Source organism: Geotrypetes seraphini, chromosome 3 (genome assembly GCF_902459505.1).
Source record: "Geotrypetes seraphini chromosome 3, aGeoSer1.1, whole genome shotgun sequence".
NCBI lineage: Eukaryota > Metazoa > Chordata > Amphibia > Gymnophiona > Dermophiidae > Geotrypetes > Geotrypetes seraphini.
This window is the reverse complement of record NC_047086.1, coordinates 179,163,071-179,183,079: the sequence shown is the minus strand read 5'-3', so window position 1 is coordinate 179,183,079 and position 20,009 is coordinate 179,163,071. Positions and strand designations below refer to the sequence as shown.

Below are 20,009 nucleotides of genomic sequence, written 5' to 3'. Positions count from 1 at the left end.
TAGAAGAGTCTGGAACAGAACTGGGGCAGCTGATGGTTGTGAGGAGCTGCAAAGAGGTCCACCTGAGGAGTGCCCCAGCGAGCAAAGATGGAGCGGAGCGTGGGAGGATCCAGAGTCCACTCATGAGGTTGAAGGATGCGGCTGAGATTGTCGGCCAGGGAGTTCTGTTCGCCCTGGATATAGACAGCCTTGAGGAAAAGACTGTGGCCCGTGGCCCAGGTCCAGTTGCGGATGGCCTCCTGACAGAGGAGGGGAGATCCGGTGCCGCCTTGCTTGTTTATGTAGTACATGGCGACTTGGTTGTCTGTGCACAGGAGAAGAACCTGAGGGTAGAGAAGGTGCTGGAAGGCCTTGAGGGCATAGAACATGGCCCTGAGTTCCAGGAAATTGATGTGATGTTGACGCTCCTGAGGGGTCCAGAGTTCCTGGGTGCGAAGATCTCCCAGGTGAGCTCCCCATGCATAGGGGGAGGCATCTGTGGTTATGATCATGGAGTGAGGGGGTAGATGAAAGAGTAGACCCCTGGAAAGATTGGAGGAGTTCAACCACCATTGAAGAGATTGCTGAAGAGACGATGTCACAGAGATGGGATGAGAAAGAGGATCCGTGGTCTGAGACCATTGGTTGGCTAGAGTCCACTGAGGTGTCCTGAGGTGGAGTCGAGCCAGAGGAAGTACATGGACCGTCGAGGCCATGTGGCCCAAGAGGACCATCATCTGTCGAGCTGGGATGGTTTGATGAAGGAGCACCTGACGACAGAGGTGGAGCAGGGTCCGGTGTCGGTCGGAGGGGAGAAACGTCCTCATCAGAGTGGTGTTGAGAACTGCTCCGATGAACTGAAGTTGTTGTGTGTGGGAAAGCAGATGCGACTTGGGGTAGTTGATCTCGAACCCCAAGAGATGGAGGAAAGAGATGGTGTGATGAGTGGCTTGCAGCACAAGTGGAGACGTAGTTGCTTTCACCAACCAATCGTCCAAGTAGGGGAACACCTGGAGGTTGTGAGACCTGAGGAAGGCCGCCACCACAACAAGGCACTTGGTGAACAACCTGGGCGATGATGCGAGGCCAAAGGGTAGTACCTTGTACTGATAGTGTCGTTGCTGAACCTGAAAGCGGAGGTAGCGTCGTGAATTCAGATTGATGGGGATGTGAGTGTAGGCCTCTTTGAGGTCCAGGGAACATAGCCAGTCGTGTTGAGAGAGAAGAGGGTAAAGCGTGGCCAGGGAGAGCATTCTGAACTTCTCTTTGACCAAACACTTGTTGAGGTCCCTGAGATCGAGGATGGGACGTAGGTCTCCTGTCTTCTTGGGTACCAGGAAGTAGCGGGAGTAGAATCCCTGACCCCTTTGGTCCGGAGGTACCTCTTCGATGGCATTGAGAAGAAGGAGGGATTGAACCTCTCTTAGGAGGAGGGGGGTTTGGGAGGAGTGAGAAGCAGACTCTACGGGAGGATTGTCTGGTGGAAGAGTCTGGAAGTTGAGAGAGTAGCCGTGACGAATGATGTTGAGGACCCATTGGTCTGATGTGATGACCTCCCAACGGTTGAGGAAAAGTTGGAGGCGACCTCCGATCGGCTGAGGAAGAGACAATGAGGTTGGAAGACTGGCTATGCCCTGGAGAAAAGAGTCAAAAGGGCTGAGATGGTTTTGACGGAGGTAGAGGCTTGGCAGGTTGGTGAGATTGAGAGTGAGCCCGAGTTTGATGTTGTTGCCGAGGTCGGCGCGGCTGCTGTTGAGGCGGGTTGAGAGGTCTGGCCGAGAACCTGCGCTGGTAGGAAGACTGTTGTCTGTAGGTGCGAGCAGGTGGAGTCTTCTTTTTAGGTTTGATCAGAGTGTCCCACCTGGTCTCATGAGCGGAGAGTTTCTGGGTTGTGGAGTCCAGGGACTCTCCGAAGAGTTCATCACCCAGACAAGGTGCGTTTGCCAGGCGGTCCTGGTGGTTAATGTCTAGGTCAGAGACTCTCAGCCATGCCAAATGGCGCATAGCCACCGCCAAGGTAGAAGCGCGAGAGGTCAGCTCAAATGAGTCGTAGATGGAGCAAACCATGAATTTCCTAAGTTGGAGGAGGCTGGAAATATGCTGTTGGAAAAGAGGGACCTTACGTTCAGGAAGATATTTCTGTAAGGAGGAGAGCTGTTGCACCAGATGCTTCATGTAGAAGGAGAAGTGGAAGGTGTAGTTGTTGGCTCTATTTGCTAACATGGCATTTTGGAAAAGGCGCTTACCAAATTTATCCATGGTTTTACCCTCTCTGCCAGGAGGGGTGGAGGCATAAACACTGGAACCCTGAGATTTTTTCAAAGTGGATTCCACCAGGAGGGACTCGTGGGGCAATTGAGACTTTTCAAAACCTGGGATTGGAATAACTCGGTACAAGCTGTCTAACTTACGAGGGGCTCCAGGAACCGTGAGGGGAGCTTCCCAGTTTTTATAGAAAGTTTCCCGTAAGATGTCGTGGACGGGCAACTTCAGGAATTCCTTGGGAAGTTGCTCAAAGTCTAGGGCATCGAGAAAAGCTTGAGACTTTTTAGAGTCAGACTCCAAGGGAATGGAAAGAGCTGCTGACATCTCCCTAAGAAATTTGGAGAAAGAGGATTGCTCTGGTTTTGAGACGGTATCGGTCATGGAGGGTTCTTCATCGGTTGTTGAAGCGTCCTCCTCGGTACCATGAGGGGAGTCTTCCCACAAGTCTGGGTCCCTAACGTCGGTGTGTGTACGTTTGGACATCGGTGTGGAGGGCTCAGCATGGCGGGTCTTTGAGAGAGATTTGCCTGAGCGCACCGAGGCGGTACCGGGTGAGGAAGACCGATGTCGTTCCTGGGACCGGACAGGGGCAGCAGCATCACGGGTATGTACTGTAGGTGTTTCTGCCAAGAGCACCGGCATGGAAGTATTAAGCGGTACCGAGGGGGGTCGATACCGATGGAACGGTGTGGGGCTCGGACCGGTCCCGTACCGGAAGGTGCGGTGCCAGCAACGCCGGCAACAGTTGTTGGAGCTGTTGTTGCAGCTGCTCCTGTAACTGTGTTTGGAGTATGGCTGCGATGCGGTCGTCCAGGGGAGGCACCGGTACCGCTTTTTTCTTCTTCGGTACCATAGGTGCTGCTCTACGCTCCGGCGATGAGGAGGCCGATGATGAGGCACACACCGAGATCGGAGCGGAGCGTTTGCGGGGTCGGTGTGGTGCCAGGAGGGCCGGTGTCGCAACCGTGGCAGGAGGGCGCTCAAGGGAAGAGGGAGGCTTCTTAGCTGGCTTACCTGGGCCCAACGACTCCGAGGAAGGATCCGGTGGTGTCAATGTCGTCGGTGCCGACTTTTGTGGTGCCGTCGACGTCGTAGCCGGTTCCATGGCAGATCCAGTACCAAACAAAATATTTTGCTGGATCTGCCGATTTTTCAAAGTACACTTTTTAAGCGTAGCACAGCGGGTGCAGGTGTCAGCCCGATGCTCTGGACCCAAGCACTGGAGGCACCAATTGTGTGGGTCGGTGAGGGAGATCAGGCGTGCACACCGCTGGCACTTCTTAAAACCCGGTTGAGGGGGCATGAAGGGAAACACGGCCTCTGCAAAATCGAATCCGGAGGCCTGTATGGTGGCAACAGGCCCCGCTGGGGCCGGCCTGAAAAAATAAAGAAAACTCAGCGAGTTTTTTTTTTTTTTTTAAAACAAAATAAAGGAAATCCGATAAGAAAAAAGGAAAAAAATTTAGAAAATACGCGAGCGGGAAGGCAAAAATTAGTTTTTCAACGGCCGTTGAAAACACATGCGTCTTCTTCGCTCCGCGGAAACGAAGAAACTGGGGACCACGCTCTCCTCCGTCGGGCGGGAAGGCACTCGCGCATGCGCGGTGCGGCCAACTAGAACTTTCTAGTTAAAAAGGTCCGTACCGGGGCTCCGTCGGTGACATCACCCATGCGTTAAGAATATGCTGCCTGCTTTTCCTGGGATAAATCAGATTTATTAAATCAAATTGCAAGGTGATTTTTGTATAATATATAGCACAAAGTTTTATACTTGCCATTTCAAGTTTTTGCGTTCTGGATTAACCTGGGCTTCATTATGAAAAGCTCTTAGCTTCGCAACAAGGTCTGTAGAATCCTGAGCAGCATTTACTGCTAGTGTCTTGGGAATTATTAAGAGAGACCTTGCAAATTCTGCAATAGCCAGTTGTTCACGTGAGCCCTGAGAATGATTTATATTTTCATTATATGAATAAAAAAAGTAACAATGATAAATTAAATTTTGAAACATTCATATCTTCTATGTAGGAGCTTTGGGAAGGTTCTAAAATACTAAACACAGGAAATTGTCAGAAGGCAGCACTGATTAGCCAATTCAGATTGAAATAACCACATGAACAAGATGAACTTAACCCCCACCCCTGCATATTTTAGCCTTTATCAAGGGTGAATCAGTTCCTAAACATATTGAAGATTTTTGTTCTTTTAAAAGAGAAATGCCAGTAGCAACATTAATGACAATTCAAATTCATGAATCTTCAAGAGGAACTGCTATTTTAAGAGTCTCATTGAAACCAGTTTTCTGTAAATACAGTGGAACCTTGGTTTACGAGCATAATTCGTTCCAGAAGCATGCTCGTAAACCAAAGTGCTCATGTATCAAAGCGAGTTTCCCCATAGGAAGTAAGGGAAACTCTCTTGATTTGTTTCCACCCCCATCCCTGAGAACACTGTCACGCATCACCCCCACCCCTGTGAACTGGCATCCCCCCACGAACCGGTATCACTCCTCCACCTGCCCAAACACAAGTCCTTACCCCAATCTGGCACTAGCATGCAGCACCAACCCACAGGATGTGCCGGTGCCAGATCGGCGTAAGGGCTTGTGTTTGGGTGGCCGGGGGATGCCAGATCAAGTGGGGGGGAGAAGGCATTCGCAGGCGATGCTAGTTCTCGGGGGGGGGGGGGGGGGCAGTTTGCAAAACGAGTCAAAGCTCAGTTTGCAAGGCACAATTTGCTCGAGTGTTGTGCTCGTCTTGCAAAACAATCGCAAACTGCGTTACTCGCAAACCGAGGTTTGACTGTATATAAACAGGCTGCATGAACTCATGGGTTGGGAGGCCCGGCTGGCGTGTTCTTCTCGCCGCCGCAGTAAAGCCTTTGTGGACACCTGGACTCCTTATTTGGACAACTTGTCCCCATTGAGTCGTAGCCATGTTCTAAATCGTTTACAATGGTACTCTGCTTTACCTGTTTGATGTTTGTATGCTGCCTCTGCACATTGGTTCTCTTTGTTGGGGGGGGGGGGGGTGGTTTGGGATTTGGGGAGGGGTTTCTGGGGTAGGATGGGTGTGTTGTTTGTCACCGTGGAGGACATCAGAGCAAAGTCCTCCGCGGAGTTCGTCATTATTGTAAAACATGGTTTTCAGCTGGAGCTCTTTTTGTAATATTCTTTGTTTAATAAAAACGGATTTCACGTAAACAATAAGCAGAGCCAATAGTGGCCAGCGGCATTCACATTTATTTTTGCTCAAATTCTTTGGCTGCAGTAAGCACTGAGGAACACAGTAAATTTGGTTTTCAGAGCCTCTCTTCCACATTTTCTTATGTCACTGGTACCCACATTTACCAAGAGATTAGGAAAGCTGCCATACAAACAACAGCATAATAATGGACAATTTCTACTGCCCCAACACTGACTGGATAAATGTTACATCAGGGAATGCTAGGGAAGTAAAATTGCTAGATGTCATAAATGACTGCTTCTTAGAGCAACTGTTCCAGCAACTGACAAGAGGCGGAGCTATTTTAGATTTGCTCCTTAGTGGAAAGCAGGGCATAGTATGGGAGGTAGCTGTGTTGTGTCCACTGGGAAACAATGATCATAATGTGATCAAACTTGAGCTGATATCTGGAGTAACCACTAAAGAAAACTACTGTAGCATCACTTAATTTTCAAAAGGGCAACTACAATAAAAAGAAAATGGTTAAAACGAAGTTAAAAGGATTGGTGGCAAAAGTTAGGACTGTAAACCAGGCATGGATGTTATTTAAAAATTCCATTGTGGAAGCCCAAACCACATCCTACGTGGATGTCCCATTTATTCTTAAAGTCGAGCACGCTGGTGGCCTTGATCACCTGCATCGGAAGTTTGGATCACTGGAACAAACTTCCGATGCAGGTGATCAAGGCCACCAGTGTGCTCGACTTTAAGAATAAATGGGACATCCACGTAGGATCACTATGAGGGTCGAGCTAAGGAACTAAGTCATCAGCACCCAGACTTAATGGGGTGGGTCAGTAGAGTGGGCAGACTTGATGGGCTGTAGCCCTTTTCTGCCGTCATCTTTCTATGTTTCTTTCTATGTATTCCACATATTAACAAAGGTGGAAAAGAGGAGACGACAAGAGATAGCATGTGTAAAAGGCGACGTGAAAGAGGCTATTTGAGCCAAAAAAAAAATAAAAAAATCCTTTAAAGAATGGAAAAAGAAGACATGAGACATAAGCAATAGCAAGTTAGATGCAAAACATTGGTAAAGAAAGCTAAAAATATGAAGAGACTCTTGCTAGAGAGGCAAAAACTCATAATTTTTTAAAGGTACATCAGAAGCATAAAAACTGTGAGGGAATCTGTGGGACCATTGGATAATCAATGAACATAGCTGAAGAGACTGAATTAATTCTTTGCTTTGGTCTTTATGGAAGATCTAAGAGATCTACCTGAACTGAAAATTTTTTTCAAGGGTGATGATGCAGAGGAACTGAAAGAAGTCTCTCTGAACCTAGAAGACAGACTAAGCCAAATTGATGTTAAAAAGTGATAAATCACCTGGACTGCATGGTATACACCCTAGGGAACTGAAAGAACTTAAACATGAAATTACTGATCTGCCATTAGTGATCTGTAACCTTTTGCTAAAATTGTCTGTAGAACCTGAAGATTGGAGGGTGACCAATTTTATGCCGATTTTTAAAAAGAGTTCCAGGGGAACATAAGAACATAAGAAGTTGCCTCCGCTGAGGCAGACCCTAGGTCCATCCTGCTCAGCGGTCCGCTCCCGCGGCGGCCCATCAGGCCCATTTCCTGAGCAATGGTCTATACCTATCTATACCCCTCAATCCCTTTTTCTTCTAGGAATCTATCCAAACCTTCTTTGAAACCATTTAATGTTTTCTTGTCTACAACAGCCTCTGGAAGCGCGTTCCACGTATCCACCACCCTCTGAGTGAAAAAGAACTTCCTAGCGTTTGTTCTAAACCTGTCCCCTTTCAATTTCTCCGAGTGCCCCCTTGTACTTGTGGCGCCCCTTAATTTGAAAAATCTGTCCCTGTCTACTTTTTCTATGCCCTTCAGGATCTTGAAGGTTTCTATCATGTCTCCTCTAAGTCTTCGCTTCTCCAGGGAGAAAAGTCCCAACTGCTTCAATCTTTCGGTATATGGAAGTTTTTCCATTCCCTTTATCAGTCTAGTTGCTCTTCTTTGTACTCCCTCAAGTACCGCCATGTCTTTCTTGAGGTACGGCGACCAATACTGGACGCAGTACTCCAGGTGCGGCCGCACCATTGCACGATATAGCGGCATGATGACTTCTTTCGTCCTGGTTGTAATACCCTTCTTAATGATACCCAACATTCTGTTTGCTTTCCTTGAGGCCGTGGCGCATTGTGCTGATGCCTTCAGTGTTTCATCTACCATCACTCCCAGGTCTCTCTCCAGGTTGCTGACCCCTAGTGATGTTCCCCCCATTTTGTATGTGAACATCGGGTTCTTTTTCCCCACGTGCATGACCTTGCATTTCCCCACGTTGAAGCTCATCTGCCATTTTTCGGCCCACTTTTCCAGCTGTGTTAGATCCTTTTGAAGATCTTCGCAGTCTTCCCTGGTTTGAGCCCTGCTGCATAGTTTGGTGTCATCTGCAAATTTAATGACCTCACACTTGATTCCCGCCTCTAGGTCGTTTATGTAGATATTGAACAGGAGCGGTCCCAGCACCGACCCCTGCGGAACTCCGCTCGTGACCCCTTTCCAGTCTGAGTAGTGGCCCTTTACGCCAACCCTCTGCTTCCTGTTTGCCAGCCAGACCTTGATCCATCGGTGGACCTCCCCTTGTACCCCGTGGTTCCATATCTTTTTAAGCAGTCTCTCGTGTGGCACCTTGTCGAAGGCTTTTTGGAAGTCAAGGTAAATGATGTCTATAGATTCCCCTTTATCCACCTGACTGCTCACCCCCTCAAAGAAGTACAATAAGTTAGTGAGGCATGACCTACCCTTGCAGAAGCCGTGTTGACTCGGTTTTAGCTGCCCATTTTTTTCGATGTGCTCACAGATGCTGTCTTTGATCAGTGCCTCCATCATCTTTCCCGGGACTGAGGTCAGGCTTACCGGCCTGTAGTTTCCCGGGTCTCCTCTTGCGCCCTTCTTGAAGATGGGCGTGACATTTGCTATTTTCCAATCCTCCGGGATCTCACCGGTTTTTAAGGATAGGTTGCATATCTGTCGAAATGGCTCCGCTATTTCGTTTTTTAGCTCCTTGAGTACCCTTGGGTGAATGCCGTCCGGACCTGGCGATTTGTCGTTCTTTAGTCTGTCAATCTGCTTAAGTACATCCTCTTGGCTTACTTCTAAATCGACCAGCTTATCATCTTGGTCTCTTATTACGATCTCCTCGGGTTCCGGAATGTTGGTTATATTTTCCATTGTGAAGACTGACGTGAAGAACTCATTTAACCTGTCAGCTATCTCTTTCTCTTCTTTTACTACTCCCTTTCTGTCACCATCGTCCAATGGTCCCACTTCTTCTCTCGTCGGTTGCTTCCCCTTGACGTATCTGAAGAACGACTTGAAGTTTGTTGCTTCCTCTGCAAGTCTCTCTTCGTATTCTCTTTTTGCTTTTCTAACCACTCGGTGACACTCCTTCTGGTGTTGTTTGTGCACTCTTTGGTTCTCCTCTGTTTGGTCTTTTTTCCATTTCCTGAACGATGCCTTCTTGTCGCTTATTGCCTTCTTCACTGCATTTGTTATCCACACTGGATTTTTTGTTCTATTTTTTTTGCACCCTTTTCTGAACTTGGGGATGCATAGGTTTTGCGCTTCGTGCATAGTCTCCTTGAGTAAGGTCCAGGCTTGTTCTACGGATTCCGTCTTCAGTGCCGGTCAAAATAGTGAACAATTATAAAAAATAAAACTGTGGAATACGTAGACAAATATGATTTAATAGGGCAGAGTCAGCATGGGTACAGTCAAGAGAGATCTTGCCTCACCAATCTGCTTGACTTCTTTGAAGGTGTAAATAAACAGGTGGATAAAGGTAAGCCGGTTGATGTAGTGTATCTAGATTTTCAGAAAGCTTTTGACAAAGTTCCTCATGAGAGGCTCCTGAGAAAATTAAAGAGTCATGGAAAGGAGGCAATGGTCAGTTGTGGATTAGGAAAACAGGGGGTAGGGTCAAGTGACCATTTTTCTCAATGGAGGAGGGTGAACAGGAATTATTAGAAAAGGGATAGTAAATAAGACTAAGAATGTTATAATGCCTCCGAATCACTCCATTGGGTGACATCATCTCGAGTACTGTGTTCAATTCTGGTAGCCTCATCTCAAAAAAGAAATAGCAGAACTAGAAAGGTTCAAAGAGCAACCAAGATAAACGCTTCTTGTATGAAGAAAGACTAAAGTGGTTAGGACTCTTCAGCTTGGAAAAGAGATATGACTGAAGTGTACAAAATCCTGAGTGGTGTAGAATGGGTACAAGTGGATTGATTTTTTACTCCATCAATAATTGCAAAGACTAGGGCAGTGTTTCTCAACTCGGCCCTGGAGTATCCCCTTGCCAGTCAGGTTTTCAGGATATCCACACTGAATTTGCATAAACTTGATTTGCATACACTGCCTCCATTATTTTTTCATGCATATTCATTGTGGCTATCTGACTGGCAAGGGGGTACTCCAGGACCGAGTTGAGAAACACTGGACTAGGGGACACTCAATGAAGTTACAGGGAAATACTTTTAAAACTAATAGGAGGAAATATTTTTTCACTCAGAATGGTTAAGCTCTACAACAAATTGCCAGAGGATGTGGTTAAGAGCGGTTAATATAGCTGGTTTTAAAAAAAAGGTTTAAACAATTTCCTGGAGGAAAAGTCCATAGTCTGCTATTGAGATAGACATGGGGAAACCACTCTTTGCCCTGGATTGGTGGCATGGAATGTTGCTACTATTTGGGTTTTTGCTAGGTTCTTGTGACCTAGATTGACCACTGTGTGGATAGGATGCTGGCTGGATGAATTGTTGGTCTGAACCAGTGTGGTTATTCTTATGGCAGCTGGCTCATCCCAGCACTATCTAAAATCCTATCCAGGTGATGCACTAGGTATTCAAGTGATCAAGCAATACTCGCATCCACTAGCTACCAGCTATCTACATGCCTAATTATCAGATCACCAACTACAATAGCTACCAAATTGGAGATGGGACTTTCTCTACATCGTCTATTCTATGCACTTCTGTCTCCCTCAGTTTGCTATTCTAGTCTCAAGAGAACAGATTCGTCTGAGAACTAGGAGCTCTTTGCTTTGAGCACACACATCACCTCTCATCAGCTGAACAATAATCGTTTATGTGACAGTGCGAGAAACTGAATAGCACCCTTATTTACTTACTAAGGATGTGCATTCATTTGAGATTACATATCCCATGTCATTTTGTGTTTTATGCAAACACTCAAATTTCTGATTTTTCTTGTCATTAAATAGTGCATCTTATTGGCTAAGTGCACACACTAAGAAATTTCTATTGCCCCCCGCCCAAAAAAAAAAAAACAAACCCAACAAACCCTGAAAGAAAATGTCCCAGGAAACCAAATACAAAAGCGGGTTAAGAAAAACTCTGTATCTAGATAACTTGATACACACAACTGCATTCATATTTAGTAGAGACGAGCAATCAAAGTGTGTGACTGAAGCATTTATTGTAACTTAGAAGCATCATAAGAATCAGTGGAGTCTTACCATGCTAGTTGCATAATTTTCTAGATAGATAGATAGTGCTGCTTCTACAGCGCCTCCTCCTGGAACCAGGGACTTTGACTCCAGTACTCTCTTGACAACACACAGAGCATCATGAATGGAGCGCTCCATTTCATCACACATGAAATCATTGGCACCGCGCAAAATTATAGATGAACAGGTTCGAGCCTTGGTACTAGTTAAAAAAAGATACACAAAAACAAAACCATTTACATTTAACCTGTAACACTTAAGTTAATGTCCCCATTATGAGAAACTCTATTCCCTGAAGTTTTTTTTACATGGGCGGGGGGGGGGGGAAAAGGCTAAGTTGCTTAACTTTAACAAACATTTTGTGTACACAGCAGGATTAATCTGGCAAAGGAGTGAGTGATATTGCACTGCGAGCAAGTAGGATATAAGGAAGCAAACAAATGGACAATACCAAAGCTCAGGGTCATACTATTGTACATGACCATCATAAAAAATAATCCAATGAGTTGCACAATTTATAAAGACAGGTTATTGACTGAAAGCATAGTTTGCTATTTTTAGCTGTGAACTGAAGGTAAGAAGCAAGGACCAGACACACACTGCTGGCCTCAAAATCTTATCTTCCCCTTAACCTCATTTGAAAGACCCTTAAGCTGAGCCACACAAACAGTAAGAGAGGAATTCAATCTTACCAGCATTCCAACAATAAAACCAGTGTCTTCACAAGAGGACTATGAGGGAGTGATTTGTTTAGTGGTACTTTTATCTATGAATATTACCACAGCCAGACAACATCTCAGCACAGGAAAAAAAATGATGCTTATACAACTAGACCTTACCGCTGCATTCGACTTGGTGGACCATAACATTCTACTACAAATCCTGGATATAATAGGTATCACAGTTAAAGGGTTCATAGACAACGGCGCGAAAGACAAAAGCGTGCGCCGACAATTGAGCGCAGCGCACACCGCTGTGCCGCTCTAAATTACAGTTTTTAGGGGCTGACGGGGGTTTTTGTTGGGGAACCCCCCCAGTTTACTTAATAGACATCGCGCCGGCGTTGTGGGGGGGTTTGGGGGGTTGTAACCCTCCACATTTTACTGTAAACTGAACTTTTTCCCTAAAAACAGGGAAAAAGTTAAGTTTTCAGTAAAATGTGGGGGGTTACAACCCCCCACAACGCAGCGCGATGTCTATTAAGTAAAATGCACGCCCCCCTGTCGGAGCCCTAAAAACAGTAATTTAGAGCAGCGCGGCGGCTTGAATAGTTTTATATATATATATATATATATATAGGAGGTTGAAGGCTGCAGGTGATCGGCGACTGCGAACGTTCCCTCCCTTAATTGCGGAAACAAGGCCATTCACCGCTCCATGGGGCAGTGGATGGCCTTGTTCCTGTACCCATGGTGAGCACTTTCTTTTTCCCCACCGTTTCAGCAGGCTACCAGCTGCTAGCTGTAAGTAACAGCCACTGTGTTATTCTCTAGTTCTAATCTGCCAAGCCAGAGGAGCAGGGCTCAAGCACAGACGTGGTTAAATGTTTTGAGGTAGAACAGATGAGGCCCCAAGGGAAGAGGTCTTCATGACTTGGGGGCCTCCTTCCTGAAGTCTCTAAGGGGTACACCCTAAGTGAAGAGATCTCCTGGAGGGAGGTACTGAATGAAGGACTCCTCAGAGGGTGTTTGATGGGATGCGGTATCTCCGAGGGCCCAGGGTAGAAAGGAGTGGCCTTAACTCAGGAAGTAGAGGAAAAGGGTACCAAACAAAAGAAACTTACCCGACGAATGGAGTTCTCAGGGTGAAGTGTAGGGAGTAGTGCTGCCTGATTCAGGAAAACAAATTTTGATTCAATTCAGCCTACTGAATCGATTTTTCGATTCAATTTTCCTGCCCAAGTGGGTGTTTTTGTTTTGTTTTTTTTCAAACATCCTGGTGGGTTTATTTTATAGCCTCTTCACCCCCTTTGCCTTCTCCTACCCACACTGGTGCTGTGGTGTCCTCCAGGAATTTGTTCAAACCTTTCTTAAAACCAGCTACGCTATCCACTTTTACCACAACCTCTGGCAATGTATGCTGCTCTGTGAGGAGGGACCAAGCTCTAGAGTTACCCTGAGTAGACACTAAGGACAATATTCAAAGATTGTAATATGGTTGTTCTATGTGAATTTTTCATTTTGCCCGTGTGCTTTTTCTTCTCAAAGAGCACATATTTTTGGAGAGGTGTTATTTGGGGGTTTTGATGAAAAGATTGGAATATACAATACGTACCTCCTAAATATTTAATCCAAATACCGCTGAGACATATTTCAAGTGAGGCTAAGAACACAGGAGAAAGATTTCAACTTTTTCACCATTTTAAAGAAGTAGAAAAAGTGGAATTAAGTAAAAACTGATTACTATACAGGCTCCCCTTTTATTAAACCGTGATAGCGTTTTTTGGTGTCAGGAGCAGCGCGAGGTATTAAGCGAGGCTCCCGGTGCTAAAAATCGCTATCGCGGTTTAATAAAAAGGGGCCGTGGGATCTAATCTACTGCTATAGTTCCTTTCATTTTATCCTTGTTGGCAGGACCCAAAATCCCAATCAAATGGGAAGATTTTTCTAACAGTGGAAACACACATACCATTGCTCAGATACTCCCGCAATGCCCATAGATGCAGATTCTCAAGCAACTTTGTAGCTGCCTCTCCTCCGACCATTTACCCCCAAGCACTTGTAGATGCCGTTAGAATCCACACACCCAAAACATGCCGGCCCAAACCAATCAATCCGATCCTAGTGGGGCGGGGCATGCTTCCAGAAAGGTCACAGCCTCCTTCACACTTGCCAATCCGACACCTGTTGGGTGGGACATGAGGCTGAAAATGATGAGACCCCTTGAAACTAGCCAATCTGAGCCCGTTCAGACATGCATCTGGAAATGCCAATGTTCTTCCCTTCCAAAAGCTGCAGGTTTTGATTAAATGGGCGGCTTGAGTGGAAGCCGGAGGATACTGCAGCACTTCCTGACTGACAGGGAGGAAGGTTGGGCCCTGAATCAGTGAGGCCGATTTTTTAAAAATATGAATCGATTCGAATCGTGAATCGGGTAGCCGCAGAGTGAATACACTTGTAGGTCAGTAAGGGGCATCGTGAGTATAATGACCCTGGCAGAATACGATGCGTGCAGTAGCTGTCTGAACAGATTGAAGGAGAGAGAGATGATTAGCAGAAGATCTGTGAGGAGCACATTACAGTTATCTAGGCAAGGGGTGGCAAAAACATGGATGAGGGTCCTGGCAGCGTGCTCAGAAAGGAAAGGCCAGATTTTAACATTGTAGAGAAAAAATTGACAAATTTTGGCTCTGCTGGATATGCGATGAGAAGGGACGAGGCGAGGCTAAGATGACCCTGAGTTTGTGAAACGAAGAGACAGGGAGAACAAGAGCGTTATCCACTGAAGTAGAGAACAGAGGAAGGGGAGAAGCAGGTTTATGAGGAAAGATAAGGAGTTCAGTTTTAGCCATGTTTAATTTTAGGTGGCGGCGAGACATCAGGTATCAATGTCAGACAAGCAGGCTGAAACTCAGGCCTGGGTTCTTGTCGAAATTTCAGGCATAGAGATAAGGAGTTCAGTTTTAGCCATGTTTAATTTTAGGTGGCGGCGAGACATCAGGTATCAATGTCAGACAAGCAGGCTGAAACTCAGGCCTGGGTTCTTGTCGAAATTTCAGGCATAGAGATAAGGAGTTCAGTTTTAGCCATGTTTAATTTTAGGTGGCGGCGAGACATCAGGTATCAATGTCAGACAAGCAGGCTGAAACTCAGGCCTGGGTTCTTGTCGAAATTTCAGGCATAGAGATAAGGAGTTCAGTTTTAGCCATGTTTAATTTTAGGTGGCGGCGAGACATCAGGTATCAATGTCAGACAAGCAGGCTGAAACTCAGGCCTGGGTTCTTGTCGAAATTTCAGGCATAGAGAGGTAAATTTGTGTGTTGTCCGCATAGAGGTGGTACTGAAAGCTGAAGCAGGTCGAGGATAGCTCGACACAAAAGGAAGTCAAGACAAAGGCAGTGGATGGCACACTGTAGTGGTTTGGATAAGGGAAGGAGGGAGACGGTGCAACAGTTGGAGGGGCAGGTAGGGTCCAACCATGGTTTTTTGAGGAGTGGTGTTAACTACAGTAAGTTTGAAAGCATTGGGTACAGATGCAGTGGAGGAGTGATACGTTGAGGATATGGCAGATAGAAGGGATAATAGTGGAAGAGATGGTGAGGAGTAGATGAGAAGGAATAGGATCAGAGGAACAGGTAGTAAGTTTGGAGGAAAGAAAATGTGCCGTTTCCTCCTCTGTTATTTCAGTAATGGAAGACAAGGCAGCAGGGATTGATGGAAGGTCAGGAGAGTAGATGGGAAGGGGAAGAGGTGCAAGCAATTCAGTTGAAAACGCAAGGTTGATCTTGTGAACCTTGTTATGGAAGTATTCTGTCATAGTCTGGGGAGAAAGTAAAGGAGGAGTTGGAGGTGTAGGCACCGAGAGTTGAGGCTGTCAAACAGAGGATGAGGGTTGGATACAAGAGAATCAGTCAAGCGGGTGTAGTAGTCTTGTTGTGCAAGCAAAAGGACGATTTGAAAAAATAGAGGTGAGCAGGAATTTGAAGTGTACAAAATCAGCATGAGGGAAGGATTTCAGCCAAAGATGTTCAGCAGATTGGGTACAGGAACATAAGTAGCAGATTGTAAATGTCAGCCAGGGTTGGGGTTTGGCACACCTTACCGAACGTGACACAGGAGGAGTGAGGGAATCAAGAGCAGAGGAAAGAATAGTGTTATAGGAAGAGACTGTTTCACTGACAGATTTACACTCTTCAAAAAATACATAAAACCTATCTAACACAACCAGTTTCTTCCCAAGCTCCACCTACCACACTATCTACTCCTATCAAATCTAAAATGTTCAAATTACTCAACATGTATTATCTTAATTTCTCTACAATTCTTATGTAATCCACCTATATATCTTGTAACTTCATGACAATACTTATGTAATCCGCCTTGAACTGCAAGGTAATAGCAGAATAGAAATCAATAATGCAATGTAATGTAATAGTGTTAGTGAGGAAGGGGGGAGATAAGTGGCGGAGAGAGTATACAGGTCAATAGCCTGAAGGTTCCTGAAAGTATTGGTGAGGATCGGTTGTAATTAGTGGGAGGGTGATGAGTCATGAAGGTTATGAGATGTTCAGAAAGGGGAAAAACTGAGGTGGAGAAGTTGGCAATTGAGCAGTAAGAAAAGAGATGAGGGAAGGAGACAAAAGTTAAAGAAAGACTGAGAGCCAGGAATCAAGGTCAGTGAGAAAGGAAGATAGGGGTTTACTATGAGGCAAGCTCCTCTCTGGTGTGAGTGCACTCTGAAGGGCAATCTCCCCTTGCGCCCTGATAAGTTAATTGGTTTTCCATAAGAGATAAACAAAGTCCAGGGTAAAACCTGTACAGAAGGCCCCCTGCAGCTACTTGGGTCTTTCTTGGGTCTGCAGTGTCCATGTGCCTGTTTTCGGCAACTTTGCTGTTTAGAGGCTCCAGAAGGGAATATTTTACCTCTAACATCCAGACCCCTGTGGTTCCCCAGCACTAGAGATCTCAGAGGTAACTGAGCACATGGCTCCAGCCCCTCACTCTTGTGCCACACGGCACACGGATGCTCCTCTGCCAGCCATCCAACACAAAGCTGGCATGAAATAGAAGTAGAACAACAAGGGGAGTCCATGCCTATCAATTTTAATCAAAGATCGAGGAGTTCTGAGGCAGTTAGAGGCTTTTAAAATAAAAGGGAGGAAAATAAAAGATGGCCACCACAGCAGTGATTTCACACCAAAAACAGTCTGAGGAGCTACCCTGAATGTAAAAAAATTCAGGAAAGGGATTTTTGGAGATGGGGAACCCTAATTCTGGGCCCAGAAACCCTCAAAATGGTCAAATTCAGATAACCCCCCCCCCCCCCCGGATTTTCCCTATAGGCGGCCAGTGTCTTGCAAACTTTTTCGAGCTGGGGCACACTAATCCTAGTGTCCCTGGCTCGAGACACCCAGAAGTGTGCTGGCGCGTGCTTGCCGTCAGCACATGCGCAAAGGCCCATCAAATGGGCCTTGCGCTGAGAGAAGGACCTGCGATGGAGAGAAGGGCCGGCAGAGAGATGTGCCGGCATCAGGAGATTGCTTAGATTGCTTACAGGATGTGCCTCTCTTCGCGAGACATACACATCCTGTAGACAGTCAGCTGGCGCCAGCACCCCTCCTCTTTCCCAGTGTACCACGGCACACCAGAAATCTCAGGAGGCACACTGGTGTGCCACATAACACAGTTTGCGAAACATAAGACTATAATAGCTAGTATTCACTGTGCCTTGCTGGTGCCTAACTGTTTCAGCCCTCACTGCAGCTGAAAAAACTGAAGACTACTTTCTGCCTCAGGACAGATTTCTATAGGTCCAACTATCTTGCTCTTCGGGCTGCCAGTTGAGCCAAGCCTGACTGAGACCTCAGACCCCCACTAAACCATGCATTGCGATGGAGGAAAAATGCAGCCAGCCCCTTAAAGCCCTTCAGACTTTCCCTGGCTTCAGATCCTGATATATTAGAGGTTTGAGCGCAGGCTGGCCAAACAGCCTGCGCTCAAACCTCTAATATATCAGGGTGTAAGCTAGTTCCAAGGGGAACTGACCCTGAACTCCAAAAATTGTTAGTGCATGCAGGCTACACGGGTATATCTGAGGGTTATCCTGCTAGCAGCAGCCTGCTCTCAGGGAAGTCTGCATCCTCTCCCAGGCACAACTGCCCCAAAGAATGGGATCCTCTTGGCACTGAAGCTCCCCCAAAAAGAAAAAATTACAGATAAAAATCAAAAAAATAAAATTAAGAAGAGATGAAGACACCTTCTCAAATTGCTTGCAGAAGGAAAACCTGAAGGTGCAGTACAGCCCAATGGGAAAGGATGCAAAGTCGAAAGATGTAGATGACATCCTTCTTCAATCAATTTGCAACCAGAAGTATATAACCCATACATGGGTAACTCCAGTCCTCGAGGGCTGGAATTCAATCGGATTTTCAGGATTTCCCCAATGACTATGCACTGAAAGCAGTGCATGCAAATAGATCTCATGCATATTCATTGGGGAAATCCTGAAAACCCGATTGGATTCTGGCCCTCGAAGACCGGAGTTGCCCATGTCTGATATAACCTATAGTCAAGACTTCTAGACATATTGCACCAAAGATAGCATAAAGAAAGGGGTCAAAAGAAGTCCAATAAAAAAAAAGAGGTCTTCCTTATCCAGAAATGAATGTCCTTAGAATAGATGAAATCCACGTTTAAGTCTGGGAAATCTTTAAGATCACTGAGATGATATCTCAGAGGAGGAAGGTAACAGCAAACCTTTCAAACCCTTTGTGGTTAAATATCTGAAATGGATAAGGAGTCAATCGGGACCAGAGAGGTATATTTTATGCAGAGGCATTAAACCCTGGAAAAAAAGACCTATGCTATATTAGACACTGCTGGATTGAAGTGGCTGGATCTATACTTTTACACTATTCGATTCATATGCACAAAACATCCTGCAACTGGACAAGCAACTAGAACATCTCTAAAGGTTCAGTAATAGATAAGTGCTTAAAATAGGCTTAATAAGATATGCACTTATTTGCACAGAAGCACTTGAGGTTTACTACCAGCATCAAATCCTCTGAAGATTGATAACTCTGGAAGATGTTTTTGTTCTGCACAGATCATGCTGATGCAGCTTTTTTTGTGCTTTTGGATGAGACCTTTGTTAAGGTGATAGCATTTCTTTAACGTTTTAGAAGATGACTTATATAAAGTGGCAAATGAGTTTTAACATAGAGAAATGCAAGGTCATGCATGTAGGGAAAAAGAACCCGATGTTCAGCTACAAAATGGGGGGATCATTGCTAGGGGTGAGCAACCTTGAAAGGGACCTGGGGGTGATGGTGGACACAACACTGAAAGCATCAGCACAGTGTGCGACAGCCTCAAAGAAAGCAAACAGAATGCTGGGTATCATTAAAAAGGGTATCACAACAAGGACGAAGGAAGTCATCATGCCGCTGTATCATGCAATGGTGCGTCCACATCTGGAGTACTGTGTCCAGTACTGGTCGCCGTACCTCAAGAAGGACATAGCAGTACTTGAGGGAGTCCAGAGAAGAGCGACTAAACCGATAAAAGGTATGGAAAACTTTTCATACGCTGACAGGTTGAAAATGCTGGGGCTGTTCTCCCTAGAAAAGCGGAGACTTAGAGGAGACATGATAGAAACTTTCAAAATCCTGAGGGGCATAGAGAAGGTAGACAGGGACAGATTCTTCAGACTGTGGGGAACCACAAGTACAAGGGGTCACTCGGAGAAACTGAGAGGGGACAGGTTTAGAACAAATGCTAGGAAGTTCTTTTTTACCCAGAGGGTGGTTGACACATGGAACGCGCTTCTGGAGGTTGTGATAGGCCAGAGCACATTACAGGGGTTCAAGGAAGGTTTAGATAGGTTCCTAAAGGATAAGGGGATTGAGGGGTACAGATAGAAGTAGAGGTAGGTTATAGAAATGGTCAGGAACCACTTCACAGGTCATAGACCTGATGGGCCACCGCGGGAGCGGACCGCTGGGCGCGATGGACCTCTGGTCTGACCCAGTGGAGGCAACTTCTTATGTTCTTATAAAGCCTTATCCTCATACCTATGTCTCCAATTACTATGCTTTAGGTCAAATTCCTCTTGAAACCTATATTGGGAGTGGCTGGCACTTTTAATTTGGCAAAAGGACTTTTCAGGTTGATGAGCTAAATATGTTGGTAGATAAGGAATGCATAGAGTCCAAGTGTCTATGTAGACGTTTTGCCCTTTTATGGGAGCAGGAGCCTCTTTAATGCCTCAGTTTCACAAAAGACAATATATAGAAATAAACAAATAAAAAGGTGATACCTCTTATGAACTAAGAACTGAGCATTTACAGCCTATCCTATGCATAGTAGTCTCCTCTGAATGACCTT

The 20,009-nt window shown here is 45.8% G+C and overlaps 1 protein-coding gene across 1 annotated transcript in view; it reads right to left on the bottom strand.

Moving 5' to 3' along the window:
* Positions 1-20,009, bottom strand: part of TCP1 (t-complex 1) — a 176,731-nt gene that overhangs the window by 4,985 nt on the left and 151,737 nt on the right. The window contains exons 10-11 of the mRNA XM_033939260.1: positions 10,972-11,164; positions 4,020-4,183 (exon numbers count right to left, since the gene is read on the bottom strand). Of these exons, the coding sequence (XP_033795151.1) occupies positions 4,020-4,183; positions 10,972-11,164 (357 nt within the window). The remainder of the gene's footprint in view (positions 1-4,019; positions 4,184-10,971; positions 11,165-20,009) is intronic.